General features: G+C 43.0%; 1 protein-coding gene across 2 annotated transcripts in view; it reads left to right on the top strand.

Annotated features, from left to right (window-relative positions):
- Positions 1-18,372, top strand: part of LOC111975614 (E3 ubiquitin-protein ligase RNF13) — a 102,176-nt gene that overhangs the window by 6,926 nt on the left and 76,878 nt on the right. For both annotated transcript variants that reach the window (XM_024004036.2, XM_024004037.3), the window contains exons 2-3: positions 14,951-15,133; positions 15,367-15,447. In XM_024004036.2, the coding sequence (XP_023859804.1) occupies positions 15,020-15,133; positions 15,367-15,447 (195 nt within the window). In that variant the 5' untranslated portion in view covers positions 14,951-15,019. The remainder of the gene's footprint in view (positions 1-14,950; positions 15,134-15,366; positions 15,448-18,372) is intronic.

Raw genomic sequence — 18,372 nt, 5'->3', positions numbered from 1 at the left:
TGTTTTTTTTTTAATTGTGTAGTAAAACTTAACAAAAGACTTCTATGTAAGTGTCCATTTCAATAGAATGTCACTGCAAAAACTGTTTCAGAGCACTCTTGTCTGAGTGGGCCAGAGCGCAAAATAACTGATTAATTTACGAATGCTCAACATCCGTTGAATATGGCTGGTGTCAGTAAACGTCGGCAAAAAGGCATAATTAAATTGTTGCCAGGAGCACAGTTACATTTACATTTAAGTCATTTAGCTGACGCTCTTATCCAGAGCGACTTACAATTTGGAAAGTTCATACATATTCATCCTGGTCCCCCCGTGGGGAATGAACCCACAACCCTGGCGTTGCAAGCGCCATGCTCTACCAACTGAGCCACACGGGACCACAGTTAGTCACCAACACTCTGGATAACATAAAAACAGCCTAACCAGCTCTGCTAGGGCGAGTAAAATGGTCAGAGTTTGGGTGGGGGCTAAAGATTAAGATGATTCTTATGGCATTGCACACGGTCAGTGTGAACCAGAGTGACTTGACACAACAACGGGCCAAGCAAGCTGTACCAACAAAACGGAAACGACACAGGATGTCTTATTTAATGAAAGGGGATGCAGTCTGCCGTGAAGCATTATCCATGTATACAGGTAAGAGTCTAGCTACTGTTACAGATATTATACGTTTCTAATTTAGTCAAAGTTGTTTTCATTACAAGTTAACGCTTACTGTTAGCTAGCTAGCTGACGTTAGATGGCTGGCTTGCTAGCTAACATTCCGTTTATGATCTGTGTGTAGTAATGTTATCTCAGAATGCCATTTCGCATTACTAGTTATAGCCTAATCTTAGCTAGCTAACTAGCTAACATTGAACCTATTTGGTTAACCTTTAGCTAGCTATGACAATCGGTTTGTATTGCTAGTACTCTATGGATGAGGATTATGGTTCATTGTTTAGCTTGCATGTCTAAACAAAAGACTCCACTTCGCCAGATGATTACATGACCCATCAAGTTAGCCAGGTGTGACTGACGGTGATTACGGCTATCTATTGTATAATAATGCCAAAATATTTGTATCTGGAATTTGTCTTTGACTCTCCTCCACCAGTCATACAAGGAGAATGGTCTAATGCCGCCCATCAAAAAGAGAGCTGGTCCAAGCAAGCACAGGTTACAGCTGAAGCATGAGGACTTGCAGCAAGTTGTGAACTTCATCAACAACTACGCAGAGGACAATGCAATAGTATTACCAGGATGCCACCCAGGACACAAACGGTGGAAAGCTGCTGACATCCCATGTGACAAAAGCAGCGACGTGGCGTCTCTACATGGAATCGATGACAACACTTGGTATGTAAAGCATAAACAACACGTTTTGATTATTTAATTTACCTCCAACATGATTGGCACTACTTTTATTGATCTCACATCATTTTTTTTGTTATTTCCTGTTTTACAGCTTCGGTGCTCTGGAGCCTGGTGTTGTCACCAAGGAGCGTTCGTACTCCGTCGGGAACAGGTTTCAGCTGCTGCGCAACGCTGACATTCTTCCTTCCATAGATGATACAAGCACTGCCTGTACAAGCACCACCTGAACTGGACACAGCTAGACAAACGTATCTTTTTAAGAAGATCAGGGAGTTTTGTGACGAAGAAGCTATTGACATCACACGCCCTGCACCAAAGTCAAGGGCAGGACAGAATCGGGCTCTCCGAATATAGATTCTCTTGTTCATGCGTGGTTCGGACGGATTCCCAGTCATCAGCACTATCTGCAGTGCCTCTATTCAAATGACTGTGATAAGAAGAATGGCGCCGGAGAGGATGGTTGATGTTTTACGTGCTCCTAACCAACTGTGTTATTTTGTTCGTCTTTTTGCATTGTTTGTAACTTATTTTTTTACTTATTTTGTACATAATGTTTCTGCTACCATTTCTTATGACCGAAAATAACTTCTGGACATCAAAACAGCGATTACTCACCACAAACTGGTAGAAGCTTTATCCTTTAACGAGTCCGACGACAATGAAATACTTCTTTCCCGGGAACAGGCCCAAATCCCCGTCATTTGCGTGAAGAGAAGGAAAAAAAGAGGTTGGGCTGCCTTCTGAGAATTCGTAGGCGAGCGAGTAAACCCCCACTACCATCTGTTGCGCATACTTCCGGCGCCGAAAAGAGATGGCCGCCTCGCTTCGCGTTCCTTGGAAAATATGCAGTATTTTGTTTTTTTATGTGTTATTTTCTTGCATCGGTACCCCAAGTAATCTTGAGTTTCATTACATACAGTCGGGAGGAACTACTGAATATACGATTAACGTCAACTCATCATCGTTCCTACCAGGAATATGACTTTCCCGAAACGGATCCAGTGTTTTGCCTTCCACCCAATACAATGGATCTGATCCCAGCCGGCGACCCTGTGCGACGCCGTAAAAGGGGCAAACGAGGCGGTCTCGTGGTCAGGCTTCGGAGACGGGCACATCGCGCTCCACTCCTAGCATACTACTCGCCAATGTCCAGTCTCTTGACAATAAGGTTGATGAAATCCGAGCACGGGTAGCATTCCAGAGAGACATCAGGGATTGCAACGTGCTCTGCTTCACGGAAACATGGCTAACACAAGAGACGCTAACGGAGTCGGTGCAGCCAGCTGGTTTCTTCATGCATGCGCCGACAGAAACAAACATCTTTCTGGTAAGAAGAGGGGCGGGGGGTATGCCTTATGATTAACGAGACGGGGTGTGATCATCATAACAACACACAGGAACTCAAGTCATTCTGTTCACCTGATCTAGAACTCCTCACAATCAAATGTCGACCGCATTATCTACCAAGGGAATTCTCTTCAATCATAATCACAGCCGTATATATTCCCCCCCAAGCAGACACATCGATGGCCCTGAACGAACTTTATCTGACTCTTTGTAAACTGGAAACCACACACCCTGAGGCTGCATTCATCGTAGCTGGGATTTTAACAAGGCTAATCTAAAAACAAAACTCCCTAAATTCTATCAGCATATCGATTGTGCTACCAGGGCTGGAAAAACCCTAGATCATTGTTATACTAATTTCCGCGACGCATATAAGGCCCTCCCCGCCCCCCTTTCGGAAAAGCTGACCACGACTCCATTTTGTTGATTCCAGCCTACAAACAGAAACTAAAACAACAAGCTCCCGCGCTCAGGTCTGTTCAACGCTGGTCCGACCAATCTGAATCCACGCTTCAAGACTGCTTCGATCACGCGGATTGGAATATGTTCCGCATTGCGTCCAACAACAAATATGACGAATATGCTGATTCGGTGAGCGAGTTCATTAGGAAGTGCATTGACGAGTCGTACCCACAGCAACGATTAAAACATTCCCAAACCAGAAACCGTGGATTGACGCAGCATTCGCGTGAAACTGAAAGCGCGAACCACTGCTTTTAACCAGGGCAAGGTGACCGGAAGCATGACCGAATACAAACAGTGTAGCTATTCTCTCCGCAAGGCAATCAAACAGGCTAAGTCCCAGTACAGAGACAAAATCGAGTCGCAATTCAACAGCTCAGACACAAGAGGTATGTGGCAGGGTCTACAGTCAATCACGGATTACAAAAAGAAAACCAGCCCCGTCGCGGACCAGGATGTCTTGCTCCCAGACAGGCTAAACAACTTTTTGCCCGCTTTGAGGACAATACAGTGCCACTGACACGGCCCCCTACCAAACCTGCGGCTCTCCTTCACTGCAGCCGAGGTGAGTAAAACATTTAAACGTGTTAACCCCGCAAGGCTGCAGGCCCAGACGCATTCCCAGCCGCGTCCTCAGAGCATGCGCAGACCAGCTGGCTGGTGTGTTTACGGACATATTCAATCAATCATATACTCCCTGTTCACCCACGACTGCGTGGCCATGCACGCCTCCAACTCAATCATCAAGTTTGCGGATGACACTACAGTGGTGGAGCTTGATTACCAAAAACGACGAGACGGCCTACAGGAGGAGGTGAGGGCCCTCGGAGTGGGTGTCAGGAAAATAACCTCACACTCAACGTCAACAAAACAAAGGAGATGATTGTGGACTTCAGGAAACAGCAGAGGAGCACCCCCATTCCACATCGACGGGTCAGTAGTGGAGAAAGGTGGAAAGTTTTAAGTTCCTCGGTGTACACATCACGGACAAACTGAATTGGTCCACCCACACAGACAGCGTTGTGAAGAAGGCGCAGCAGCGCCTCTTCAACCTCAGGAGGCTGAAGAAATTCGGCTTGTCACCAAAAAGCACTCACAAACTTCTACAGATGCACAATCGAGAGCATCCTGTCGGGCTGTATCACCGCCTGGTACGGCAACTGCTCCGCCCACAACCGTAAGGCTCTCCAGAGGTAGTGAGTCTGCAGAACGCACCACGCGGGGCAAACTACCTGCCCTCCAGGACACCTACACCACCCGATGTCACAGGAAGGCCATAAAGATCATCAAGGACAACAACCACCCAGCCACTGCCTGTTCACCCCGCTATCATCCAGAAGGCGAGGTCAGTACAGGTGCATCAAAGCAGGGACGAGAGACTGAAAAAACAGCTTCATATCTCAAGGCCATCAGACTGTTAAACAGCCACCACTAACATTTAGCGGCCGCTGCCAACATACTGACTCAACTCAGCCACTTTAAAAATGGGAATTGATGGAAATTATGTAAAAATGTACCACTAGCCACTTTAAACAATGCCACTTAATATAATGTTTACATACCCTACATTACCCATCTCATATGTATATACTGTACTCTATATCATCTACTGCATCTTGCCATCTTTATGTAATACATGTACCACTAGCCACTTTAAACTATGCCACTTTTATGTTTACATACCCTACAGTACTCATCTCATATGTTACTATACCGTACTCTATACCATCTACTGCATCTTGCCATGCCGTTCTGTACCACCACTCATTCATATATCTTTATGTACATATTCTTTATCCCTTTACACTTGTTGTGTGTGTATAAGGTAGTAGTTGTGGAATTGTTAGGTTAGGATTACTTGTTGGTTATTACTGCATTGTCGGAACTAGAAGCACAAGCATTTCGCTACACTCGCATTAACATCTGCTAACCATGTGTATGTGACTAATAAAATTTGATTTGATTTGATTTGATTTCTATTGGCCAACGTGCAATCATTGAAAAATAAAATTGATGACCTCCGAGCAAGATTAAACTACCAACAGGACATTAAAAACTGTAGTATCTTATGTTTCACCGAGTCGTGGCTGAACGATGACATGAACAACATGCAGCTGGTAGGTTTTACACTGTATCGGCAGTATAAAACAGCGGCCTCTGGTAAGACAAGGGGTGGGGTTCTATGTATATTTGTAAACAACAGCTGGTTCACAATATCTATATTCACGGTATCGCATGAGAAGCTGTAGACCACACTATCTACCAAGAGAGTTTTCAACTGTATTTTTCGTAGCTGTCTACATACCACCACAGACCGATGCTGGCACTAAGACCACACTCAATGAGCTGTATACCGCCATAAGCAAACAGGAAAACGCTCATCCAGAGGCAGCGCTCCTAGTGGCCGGGGACTTTAATGCAGGGAAACTTAAATCCGTTTCACCAAATTTCCACCAGCATGTTAAATGTGCAACCAGAGGAAACTCTAGACCACCTATACTCCACACACAAAGACGTGTACAAAGCTCTCCCTCGCCCTCCATTTGGCAAATCTGACCATAATTCTACCTGATTCCTGGTTACAAGCAAAAATTTAAGCAGGAAGCAGCAGTGACTCAGTCAATAAGAAAGGGGTTAGATTAAGCAGATGCTAAGCTACAGGACTGTTTTGCTAGCACAGACTGGAATATGTTCTGGGATTCTTCCGATGGCATTGAGAAGTACACCACATCAGTCACTGGCTTCATCAATAAGTGCATCGATGACGTCGTCCCCACAGTGACTGTACGTACATACCCCAACCAAAAGTCATGGATTACAGGCAACATCCTCACTGAGCTAAAGGGTAGAGCTGCCGCTTTCAAGAAGTGGGACTCTAACCCGGAAGCTTATAAGAAATCCAGCTATGCCCTCCGAGAACCATCAAACAAATAAAGCATCAATACATGACTGAGATCGAATCCTACTACACCGGCTCCGACGCTCGTCAGATGTGGCAGGGATTGCAAACTATTACAGACTACAAAGGGAAGCACAGCCGAGAGCTGCCCAGTGACACGAGCCTACCAGACGAGCTAAATTACTTCTATCCTCGCTTCAAGGCAAGTAACACTGAAACATGCATAAGAGCAGCAGCTGCTCTGGACGACTGTGTGATCACGCTCTTCGCAGCTGATGTGAGTAAGAACAGGTCAACATTCACAAGGCCGCAGGGCCAGACGGATTACCAGGACGTGAACTCCGAGCATGCGCTGACCAACTGGCAAGTCTTGTCTCCACTGACATTTTCAACCTCTCCCTGTCTAAGTCTGTAATACCAACATGTTTCAAGCAGACCACCATAGTCCCTGTGCCCATGAACACTAAGGTAACCTGCTTAAATGACTACCAACCCGTAGCACTCACGTCTGTAGCCATGAAGTGCTTTGAAAGGCTGGTCATGGCTCACATCCACACCATTATCCCAGAAACCCTAGACCCACTCCAATTTGCATACCACCCTAACAGGTCCACAGATGATGCGATCTCTATTGCACTCCACATTGCCCTTTCCCACCTGGCAAAAATAACACCTATGTGGGAATGCTATTCATTGACTACTACACCATAGTGCCCTCAAAACCCATCACTAAGCTAAGGACCCTGAGACTTAACACCTCCCTCTGCAACTGGACTTCCTGACGAGCCGCCCCCAGGTGGTAAGAGTAAGTAACAACACATCTGCCACTCTGATCCTCAACACGTGGGCCCCTCAGGGGTGCGTGCTTAGTCCCCTCCTTTACTCCCTGTTCACTCATGACTGCACGGCCAGGCACGACTCAAGCACCATCATTAAGTTTGCCGATGACACAAGAGTGGTAGGCCTGATCAACGACGAGACGGACTATAGGGGAGGAGGTCAGAGACCTGGCCGTGTGGTGCCAGGACAACAACCTCTCCCTCAACGTGATGAAGACAAAGGAGATGATTGTGGACTACAGGAAAAGGAGGACTGAGCAAGCCCCATTCTCATCGGTGGGGCTGTAGTGGAGCAGGTCGAAAGCTTCAAGTTCTTTGGTGTCCACATCACCAACAAACTAACATGGTCCAAGCACACCTAGACAGTCATGAAGAGGGCACGACAAAACCTATTCCCCCTTAGGATACTGAAAAGATTTGGCATGGTTCCTCAGATTCTCAAAAGGTTCTATAGCTCCACCATCAAGAGCATCCTGACTGGTTGCATCACTGGCTGGTTTGGCAACTGCTCGGCCTCCGACCGCAAGGCACTACAGATAGTAGTGTGTACAGCCCAGTACATCAATGGGGCCAAGCTTCCTGCCATCCAGGACCTCCTATACCAGGCGGTGTCAGAGGAAGGCCCTAAAAATTGTCAGACTCCAGCCACCCTGGTCATAGACTGTTCTCTCTGCTACTGCACGGCAAGCGGTACCGGAGCACCAAGTCGAGGTCCAAAACCTTCTTAACAGCTTCTACCCCCAAGCCATAAGACTCATGAACAGCTAATCAAAGGGCTACCCAGACTCCTCTTTTACGCTGCTGCTACTCTCTGTTCATAATTTATGCATAGTCACTTTAACTCTATGTACATATTACCTCAATTACCTCAACTAACCGGTGCTCCCGCACATTAACCTCCTCTATATATCCTCGTTATTGTTATTTTACTGCTGCTCTTTTAGTTGTTACTTTTATTTCTGTTTATTTATTTTTATTTTTTTGTATTAAAAAAAAAAAAAATTAAACTGAATTGTTGGTTCGGCCTTTTAGTAAGCATTTCACTGTAAGGTTGTATTCGGCGCATGTGACATAACATTTGATTTGTTTGATGTTAATAGTTAGCAATTAATACTTAACAAATAGTAGGACATTTCTGTTCTGTTTAATTCTGTGTTTCTGTAAAGAGATGGTTTCCTGCAGTTAGTCTGGGCGTATGGTCAAGTAAATGTGTTTTGCTAGAGATAGCTTGGGCTGACAATGACTTGGTGATAATTACCTGAAGTTGGCATTCTATAGACAAGATGTGGTATGTGTGTGACCCGAGATAGCCTGGAAGAGTTTAGAACAATGCCTCATTGTCTGATCATCCTGGCATCTGGGAAACTAAGCCGGGTTGGAAGTATAACAATATCCTGTGTAGATAACCAGGAGATGAACAAGGTGGCTTATGGGAATTGGAACCAGCCTGACTAAGCATTTTTAGGTCCTATATAACATCATTTTTTTTCATTATCAGTTAAGCACTCTGCAACGTCGACGCTTTCATTATTGCAATAATTAATTGATATTAAATAAAAAATGATTGTTTTTCAAGAAATGACAGTCTCTCTCAATACTGAATTTCCACGACATGATTCTCCTAACACACATTGCTGCTACTATTATAATTTTTTTTATCCTGCTGCTCAGGGACTTTAACCCTGATTGTATGCATATAACTAATCTATCACTGATATTGTTCTTGTACATACTGTATATTATTTCCTTTATATTGACACTATCTGTTTCTGATATTGCTACTATGCAAGTAAGCATTTGGCTGTACCATTTACACCTTCTGTAGAGACCCATCCACTTAGCAAGATGTGGCTGGGGGTTATAGCATTTATTTCACATTACCCATCAATTTAGACAAGTGTGTCTGGGTAAGCGTGATCTAATACTTATAAAATATTTTATCTGGACACTTTATTTACCTGTAATTTTTCCTCATTGTAGGCTACTACTTTAACCACTTTTAGTCTTAATCTTTACTACACTACTCTCTGTTTAGCACATGACCTCACATGTGAATCCTTAAAGAGATGGGTGTGAAGGGTGTGAACAATGCTGAATGGATGTAGATAAAGGAGAGCTCTCCAGTAGGTACCAAAACATTCAAAGGCCATTTTCTCAAAAGTGAGGTTACAAGTTTATCAAACTTCAAAGCAGAATTACTTTCCCATTGTTCCTCAAATGCAGTGTATGAGATTCCAGTTTGTAGCTCTGTGTCTCAGCTTTTATCCAACGTAAAAAACACAATTTCAAATGTTCCTACATAACACCGAATCAAGGCGGTCGGTCACAATTTATTCGAAACACTGGTAGTAACCAGATAATCCAAAGAATTCAGGTAGTAAACAATGCCACCCACAGGCAGAATATTTTCTATTTCGAACTGTCTGCGGCTCGTTTACCTGTTTGCTACTCAAAGATATTTTACTTATTAAGTCGAAGACAAAATTAACTGCAATAAACTTGTCTCAAATATATTAGCATAACTACACAGAACCACCATAAAATGAGGCCTATCTCCATATTAAAATGTGTCCCAGTGCAATGCCTTGATCCGTCCCACTGGACGTGGTTTATGGAGCTCTCTTTGAAATAGATGGATTGGCTGACAACGTCTCAAATGATGCACTCGCATCAATGTGACCGGAGTACACAAGGGGGCGCCAAAAAGGCAAAAACCCCATTGGGCATCATTTACCAGAATGCTAACAAAATTAGCACAAGTAATAACGCATCTCAATGGAGGCTGCTAGCTACATATGCTAACGAGATGAAAATTAACTCATTGCAAAGACAGGCAATACAGCTCATAAAGTTATACATATATAGAAGCTACTGAATGTCATGTCATTTTTGGTGACTTTTGGACATTTACAAGCGACTGTGAACGAGAGACATACAAATGAAAAAAGTTTTGACATGCTTGTCTGAAGGAAGAGCAGTACTGGCTCTGGAGCAGCATGTATAGGATACAGTTGCTAGTGCAATGGGCCTGCCTGCTCTGTTCAGGGAAGATGTGAAGGTTGTGGAGAATGGAGAGGAGAAAAAAACGCAAGGAAATCAAGATAGTGGCAGCTGTACAAATAACTCATCCAAAGGGCTTTGACTTCTTAAACATGGAAGAAAGCTAACAATATATGATGCCCCGTCACCTTATTAATTCAGCCTATTACTTAGATCAACTAGCAAGTTAAATTTAAGGGTCGCGTTAATGCAGAATTCAGATTTTTGTCACGTAAAAAAATACAAGTGTCATCTTGCTGCATTTTGTAGACTTGCCTAGTTAAATAAAGGTTGACTTTGTAAATGCAGATTTAAAATGTGTCTTATTGTAATTTTGTGCTTCAGTTGCACTTATCCACTCAGAATGCCCTTAACTGAATTCTCATGTGTAGCTACCTTTTTCCAGTAGTTTTCTCAGTATATCCAGCTACTTTTCTCAGCTAAAATGTAAGATTAACTTGAATCAAAACAGGAAATGAAGTTGGCTAAATGATTTCTATGATAAACATTAGAAATATGATTGCCATGCATCGTTTTTGCAAAAAATACTTTGCTTTTTCATTGTAAGCTAATTTACTTGTGTGGCTGCCAGCCAAATAGCGTTACACTTCTGTTGTCATCTGATGAAAAGCTATTTTCTGCTGAATGTGTTGCATTAATGTATTTTCTGTGAAGGAAACTATAGTTGCACATCTCTGATCACTTTATTGAAGCATAAAAACACTTGACTTTCAATATAAAACGTGACCCAGTCAATATACAGCTGGACTCACCTGCTCCGGTTGTGCTATTTAAAAACAAACAGGTGACTGACTCAACTGGTCTGGGGAACTACGATAAGCTTCATAATGTAAAATTATGTGACTGGTGAAATTAAAAACGCTATTTGCTTTATCTCCTAATGTATTGCACAAGTTGATTGCATGTATTTCCTTAAAAAGTATCTACAAATATTAAAATGTATGGGGAAAAACCTTTAAAAAATAGTTTCCATGGTATTGAAAAATCATCCAGTGGCTATTTCCAAATACATCGGTATACGGTATATCGCCAAAGCCAAATTTTATGTCAATGCTAATATGGCAAAAATTCGTACAGTTGAAGTCGGAAGTTTACATACACTTTGGTTGGAGTCATTAAAACTCGTTTTTCAACCACTCCCCAAATTTCTTGTTACAAACTATAGTTTTGGCAAGTCGGTTAGGACATCTACTTTGTGCATGACACAAGTAATTTTTCCAACAATTGTTTACAGACAGATTATTTCACTTATAATTCACTGTATCACAATTCCAGTGGGTCAGAAGTTTACATACACTAAGTTGACTGTGCCTTTAAACAGCTTGGAAAATTCCAGAAATTATGTAATGGCTTTAGAAGCTTCTGATAGGCTAATTGACATAATTTGAGTCAATTTGAGATGTACCTGTGGGTGTATTTCAAGGCCTACCTTCAAACTCAGTGACTCTTTGCTTGACATCATGGGAAAATCAAAATCAAAAATTGTAGACATCCACAAGTCTGGTTCATCCTTGGGAGCAATTTCCAAACGCCTGAAGGTACCACGTTCATCTGCACAAACAATAGTACGCAAGTATAAACACCATGGGCCATGCAGCCGTCATACCGCTCAGGAAGAAGACACGTTCTGTCTCCTAGAGATGAACGTACTTTGGTGCGAAAAGTGCAAAATCAATCCCAGAACAACAGCAAATGACCTTTTGTACCTGTTTCCTCCAGCATCTTCACAAGTATCTACAGTGCTGTCAAAAAGTATTTGCCCCCTTCCTGATTTCTTATTTTGTTGCACATTTGTCACACTTAAATGTTTCAGATCATCAAACAAATTTTAATATTACACAAAGATAACCCAAGTAAACACAAAATGCAGTTTTGTGCAGTTTTTATTTTATTTATTAAGGGGAAAAAGCTATCCGAACCTTCATGGCCCTATGTGGAAAAAGTAATTGCCCCCTAAACCTAATGACCGGTTGTGCCACCCTCAACAACTGCAATCAAGCGTTTGCGCTAACTGGCAATAAGTCTTTCACATCGCTGTGGAGGAATTTTGTCCCACTCTTCTTTGCAGAATTGTTTTAATTCAGCCACATTGGAGGGTTTTCGAGCATGAACCGCCTTTTTAAGGTCACGCCAAAGCATCTCAATCGGATTCAAGTCCAGGCTTTGGCTAGGCCACTCCAAAACCTTAATTTAGTTTTTTTAAGCCATTCAGAGGTGGACTTGCTGGTGTGTTTTGGATCATTGTCCTACTGCAGAACTCAAGTGCGCTTCAGCTTGAGGTCACGAACTGATGGCCGGACATTCTCCTTCAGGATTTTTTGGTAGAGAGCAGAATTCATGGTTCCATCAATCGCAGCAAGTCGTCCAACCCTGGGCAAAGGCCAGCCCGGGGGCACGTATACGGCCCGCGACGTGATTTAATACGGGCCACGGAATCATGCTCAGATCACATAAAGAATTTGCGAAAGTAAAGTTTTGAAAAACGTATTTGTTATTCATTTTAAAAGCCCAATGAATACTCGCCTTTGTGTAATGATTTAACTCCCACCGCCTGTGGGACATTTATTTTGAAGGCACGTATAAATAACAACTGCACAAGGACAGACAGTGACTGACAGGCTAACACACACGTCACAGTTACAAATAGTAGCTAGCTAGAAATTGCGCAAAAGTGAGTTTTTCAAAGATTTCAAAGGAAAGTAGACAATGAATATAGGATGTTCCAGCAAGAGTGGACATTCATTATTTATATTTATTGAAGTATCAGAGAAAGCTGTGTGCTTAATGTGCAAAGAGAGCATCGCTGTCTTGAAAGACTACAACTTGTCCCAACATTTCCAGACGAAGCATGCAGAGAAATATAGGAATATGTCTTCTGAGCAGAGGGCAAGTGCATCCAAAGAGTTGCTTTCTCAGTTGCAAAAGCAGCAATGACTTGTCACAAAACTGCATTCAGCAAACGACGGAATTGCGAGAGCTAGCTATGCACTGTCCCACAAAATTGCTAAAAACATAGCAAGCCATTCGCTGAGGGCGAATTGATTAAAGAATGTTTAATTGACTCTGCAGCAATACTTGCCCCGACAAGAAAGAGCTGTTTGAAAATGTTTCCCTGTCAAGACGAACAGTGACACGGTTTGTTGAGGACATCTTAGAGAGTATGGAAAAACAGTTGAACGACAAGGTAAAGGATTTCACCTATTTTTCCTTGGCCCTGGATGAGAGTAGTGGTGCATGTGACACGGCGCAGTTGTTGATGTTCTTACGAGGCATAACCCCAGACTTTGAAATTACAGAGGAGCTTGCTTCAGTGCAGTCAATGAAGAGCACAACCACCTGGAAATATTTATTGGAGGAGGTTAATAAGTGTGCGGCAAAGCTGGGACTGAGTTTTGAAAAGTTATCCAGTGTGACCACTGATGGGTGCCCAAACTTGACAGGAAAAAACATTGGCCTTTTGAAAAGGATACAAGATCAAGTAGCTGAGCTGAACCCAGATCAGAAAATTATTTTCCTGCATTACATTATTCATCAGGAGGTGCTCTGTAAATGTGTTCTGAAAATGAGCCATGTTGTGGATTCAGTCACAAAAGTGGTAAACTTCATAAGAGCATGAGCGTAAGTTTAAATATTTCATAAGAAATCTTTAAACCACAGGCAGCTTGTCTCGCTGTTGGAAGAGACAGTCGGGTCATGCAGATCTCCCCTACCACACAAACGTGAGATGGCTGAGTCCGGTATGTCCTGTGCCTGCTCCTCACGCTCGCCCTGAGGTGCGTGTCACCAGTCCGGTGTCACCAGTCCGGTACCACCAGTGCCGGCCCCACGCACCAGGTACAGTCCAGGCATGGCGTCCAGTCCCGCTCCATGGCAGGAGTCTTCCTCGGCGCCGATGTCCAGGCATGGCGTCCAGTCCCGCTCCAAGGCCGGAGCCTGCCTCTGCGCCGGTGCCCAGTCCGGTTGCGGCGTACAACCCCTCTCCATGGCCGGGGCCCTCCTCCACGCCGATGCCCAGTCCGGGCACGGCGTTCTACCCGGCTCCATATCCGCGAGCGGAGTGGGTACTTCACCCCGCACCGGAGCCGCCCCCGACGTGAGATGCCCACCCGGACCCTCCCCTATTGAGTCAGGGTTTGCGGCCGGAGTCCGCACCTTTGGGGGGGGGGGGTGTACTGTCACGCCCTGACCATAGAGAGCCTTTTATTCTCTATGTTGGTTATGTCGGGGTGTGACTAGGGTGGGTTATCTAGGTTATTATATGTCTATGTGTTGGCCTGGCATGGTTCCCAATCAGAGGCAGCTGTTTATCGTTGTCTCTGATTAGGGATCATATTTAGGCAGACTTTGCCCACTGGGTTTTTGTGGGATCTTGTTTGTTTGTGTGTAGTTGCCTGTGAGCACTGCATTTGACTTCACGTTTAGTTTGTTCTGTATTGTTTTGGTGAGTTTCATTAATTAAACATGTGGAACTCTACGCACAATGCGCCTTGGTCCGTTAATTCTACAAACGATCGTGACACATATGCCGGTTTCAACATGAGATATCCTTTTTTTTAACACACTTTTATTTTACTATGTAAATTTGTCTTTTTTGTAAATGTTTTGGCGCCAAACTGGTGGCAGTTGTGAAAAAAAGTAAATAGTTGGAAAAGTTGCAAAGTTTATTGAAAATTATTCCGTAGTTTATTAGGGGGAAAAAATCATTAATTAGGCATTTTTTTCTTAAACCACATGGTCTATCCACTAGAAACTAATAGACAATATGGACACAGATATAAAAATGAATACTATATATCTGAATAAAAAATACAAAAAAGTTATTCAAGTATAAATTACCATAGTTAACCTAGATTGCCGTAAATGACCTAGGTATTTGAACCCAGGTGTGGTGTGTTTATGTTTTCTGTTCTGTGGGAGGCTGGGAGAGCAGATGTAGGCCTACAGACAGTGACAAACCTGTGTTTGTGCGTGTGTGTACACTCTGCAGGTGTGAGAGCCGCCAGCACTGGGACAGTCCATCCGTGTGTCAGTCGACTGGCGCAGCTCGGAATGCAAGATGCTGTTCTCTCTGGGGATGCTGATGCTGTCCGCCACACAGATCTACACCATCTTCACCGTGCAGCTCTTTGCCTTCCTCAACCTGCTGCCTGTCGAGGCCGACATCTCTGCCGTGAGTCCCGCAGACTGAGAGACGGACAGGCGCGTGGGTGGGAAGGCATGCAGGAAGGCAGATAGACAGACAGATACACAAACAGACAGACGTGGTCTACAGACATTCAGACAGACTGACTGACTGACTCACTGGCTTACAGAAAATATATTTTTGCTCTGTGCTTGGAGCTTCTAGTTATTAACACCACCAAGTAGTTCATGATACGATTTGTATTCTTATTTCTCTTTCAGTACACATTTGACAACAAAACAGGAAACTTTGATGACCTGCCTGCACGGTTTGGGTACCGGTTGCCCAGCGATGGACTCAAGGTGGGTACAGCAATGGTCCATACGTTGACTGTTGACATACCCAGTCATTTCACTGCCATTGACACAAGTTAAAGTATAACCATCATCAGAATATGAATGATAAGCATGGAATCTAATTTTGGGTGGCATTTTTTCTTGAGATTGGCATTCTAATGTAAAACTAAAAATGTGTAACAGAGTGAATTGATTATCAAAAATTATCACTAATGCATATACACTGAGTGTACAAAACATTAGGAACTCCTTCCTAATATTGAGTTTAGGGCTGACCTCAATTAGTCGACTGGTCGATTGTTTGGTCGTTAGGCTGTTGGTCGACCGAGATTGTTTTAGTCGAACAATAACAAATATATATGTTTTAGTCGAGCAATAACAAATATCTATATATATTTGTTATTGCTCGACTAAAACAATCTCGGTCGACCAACTGCTTAACGACCAAACAATCGACCAGTCGACTAATATACAGTACCAGTCAAAAGTTTAGACACACCTACTCATTCAAGGGATTTTCTTTATTTGACTATTTTCTACATTGTAGAATAATAGTGAAGACATCAAATCTATGAAATAACACACATGGAATCATGTAGTAACCAAAAAAGTGTTAAACAAATCAAAATATATTTTGTATTTTAGATTATTCAAAGTAGCCACCCTTTGCCTTGACAGCTTTGCACACTCTTGGCATTCTCTCAACCAGCTTTATGATGTAGTCACCTGCAATGCATTTCAATTAACAGGTGTAACCTTGTTAATTTGTGTAATTTCTTTCCTTAATGCATTTGAGCCAATCAGTTGTGTTGTGACAAGGTAGGAGTGGTATACAGAAGATTGCCCTATTTGGTAGGCAAATAGTCCATTACTTTAAGACATGAACGTCAGTCAATGCAGAACATTTCAAGAACTTTGCAAGTTTCTCTAAGTGCAGTCGTAAAAACCACCAAGCGCTACGATGAAACTGGCTCTCGTGAGGACCGCCACAAGAAAGGAAGACCCAGAGTTACCTGTGCTGCAGAGGATAAGTTCATTAGAGTTACCATCCTCAGAAATTGCAGCCCAAATAAATGCTTCACAGAGTTCAAGTAACAGACACATCTCAACATAAACTGTTCAGAGAAGACTGTGTGAATCAGGCCTTCATGGTCGAATTGCTGCAAAGAAACCACTACTAAAGGACACCAATAATAAGAAGGGACTTGCATGGGCCAAGAAACATGAGCAATGGACATTAGACCGGTGGAAATCTGTCTTTTGGTCTGATGAGTCCAAGTTTGAGAATTTTGGTTCCAACCGCCGTGTCTTTGTGAGACGCAGAGTAGATGAACGCATTATCTTTGCGTGTGTGGTTCCCACAGTGAAGCATGGAGGAGGTGGTGTGATGTGTGGGGGTGCTTTGATGGTGACACAGTCTGTGATGGATTTAGAATTCAAGGCACCACAGCATTCTGAAGCGATACACCATCCCATCTGGTTTGCGCTTAGTGGGACTATCATTTGTTTTTCAACAGGACAATAACCCAAAACACACCTCCAGGCTGTGTAAAGGCTATTTGACCAAGAAGGAGAGTGATGGAGTGCTGCATCAGATGACCTGGCCACAATCACCCGACCTCAACCCAATTGAGATGGTTTGGATGAGTTGGACCGCAGAGTGAAGGAAATGCAGCCAACAAGTGCTCCAGCATATGTGGGAACTCCTTCAAGACTGTTGGGAAAGCTACATGATTACTACATGGTTACTACGTAATTCCATATGTGTTATTTCATAGTTTTGATGTCTTCACTATTATTCTACAATGTTGAAAATAGTAAAAATTAAGAAAAACCTTTTGAATGAGTAGGTGTTTCCAAACTTTTGACTGGTACTGTATATATTTGTGCCCATCTCAGGGAACTCATCCATTGAGGAGGCCAAGACTAAAATCCAATTTATGCTTGATTTGAAAATGTGGTCGGAGACTCCATATGGAGGGTGTGACGCAATTGCGGAGGCATGCAGAAAACAAATCCAGCTCTGTATCTCATCGCCATGTGCCTCCCAAATTCTTTTCAAATGCGGAGGGCTCTGTATAGTTCCGCATTGACATGATTGGTTGACGGTAGGTGTGGGCGGTACATCCCGTATAAACACAAACTCACTTCCTTGACAATAGCTCTGCACTGCTCTGCGAAATGCAAGAATTATGGATGACCTGACTTCTGCTGAGGCCATATCACCACCGTAAGTGCTGCATGGCCAATGCAGATGTCGGATTGACCATGCACCCAGATGAACAATGGAAATTCTACACATTCATGGTTTCATAACTTAATTGTGTGAATTGTTTGTGTTTGATTGTTAGTGTATATCAATACCGCATTACATATCACCAGTAGTACTTTTACCGTTCATTCCTATAATATCGAATCTACAATGTTTGTTACTTTGGTTACGGTCATTTCAATATTATAGTCCTGTCTTAATTTTCTCATTGTCGGAGTAGACACATTGTTTGCAGAGTGCACAACCTATGCTACACTTGTGAGAAACAAGTTTTGGTTTATTTAATTCCATTTACTAGTTCAATTTAGTCATTGTCTTTTGTTTGGAGCTCTCCTGACGATGTTGAGTCAGGACCTGCACGCATAGAAGTAGGCCTATATGCTACCTGGTCTGCGCGCAAATGTAGGCATATACATGTGTCCATTTGGGGATCTGATAGGATTTCTGATTGGCTTAACTCACCACCACTAACGACCTGTGGAGCTTCTCAAAGTAATGTTTCTTCACCTCAAACAGCAAGCAAACAGTCTGTTTTTACATCCATTAAGAATTACCATAGTTCTTCAATGTATTTGAAAAATCTTTCCAGCTCTCTTTCTTTCAATAACCACTCAGCATGAAAGGGAAAAATGTCATTCTCTGATCCAGTGGAAACGTCA

The sequence above is a fragment of the Salvelinus sp. IW2-2015 genome, linkage group LG16 (genome assembly GCF_002910315.2).
Source record: "Salvelinus sp. IW2-2015 linkage group LG16, ASM291031v2, whole genome shotgun sequence".
Lineage (NCBI taxonomy): Eukaryota > Metazoa > Chordata > Actinopteri > Salmoniformes > Salmonidae > Salvelinus > Salvelinus sp. IW2-2015.
This window is presented reverse-complemented; position numbering and strand designations above follow the sequence as displayed.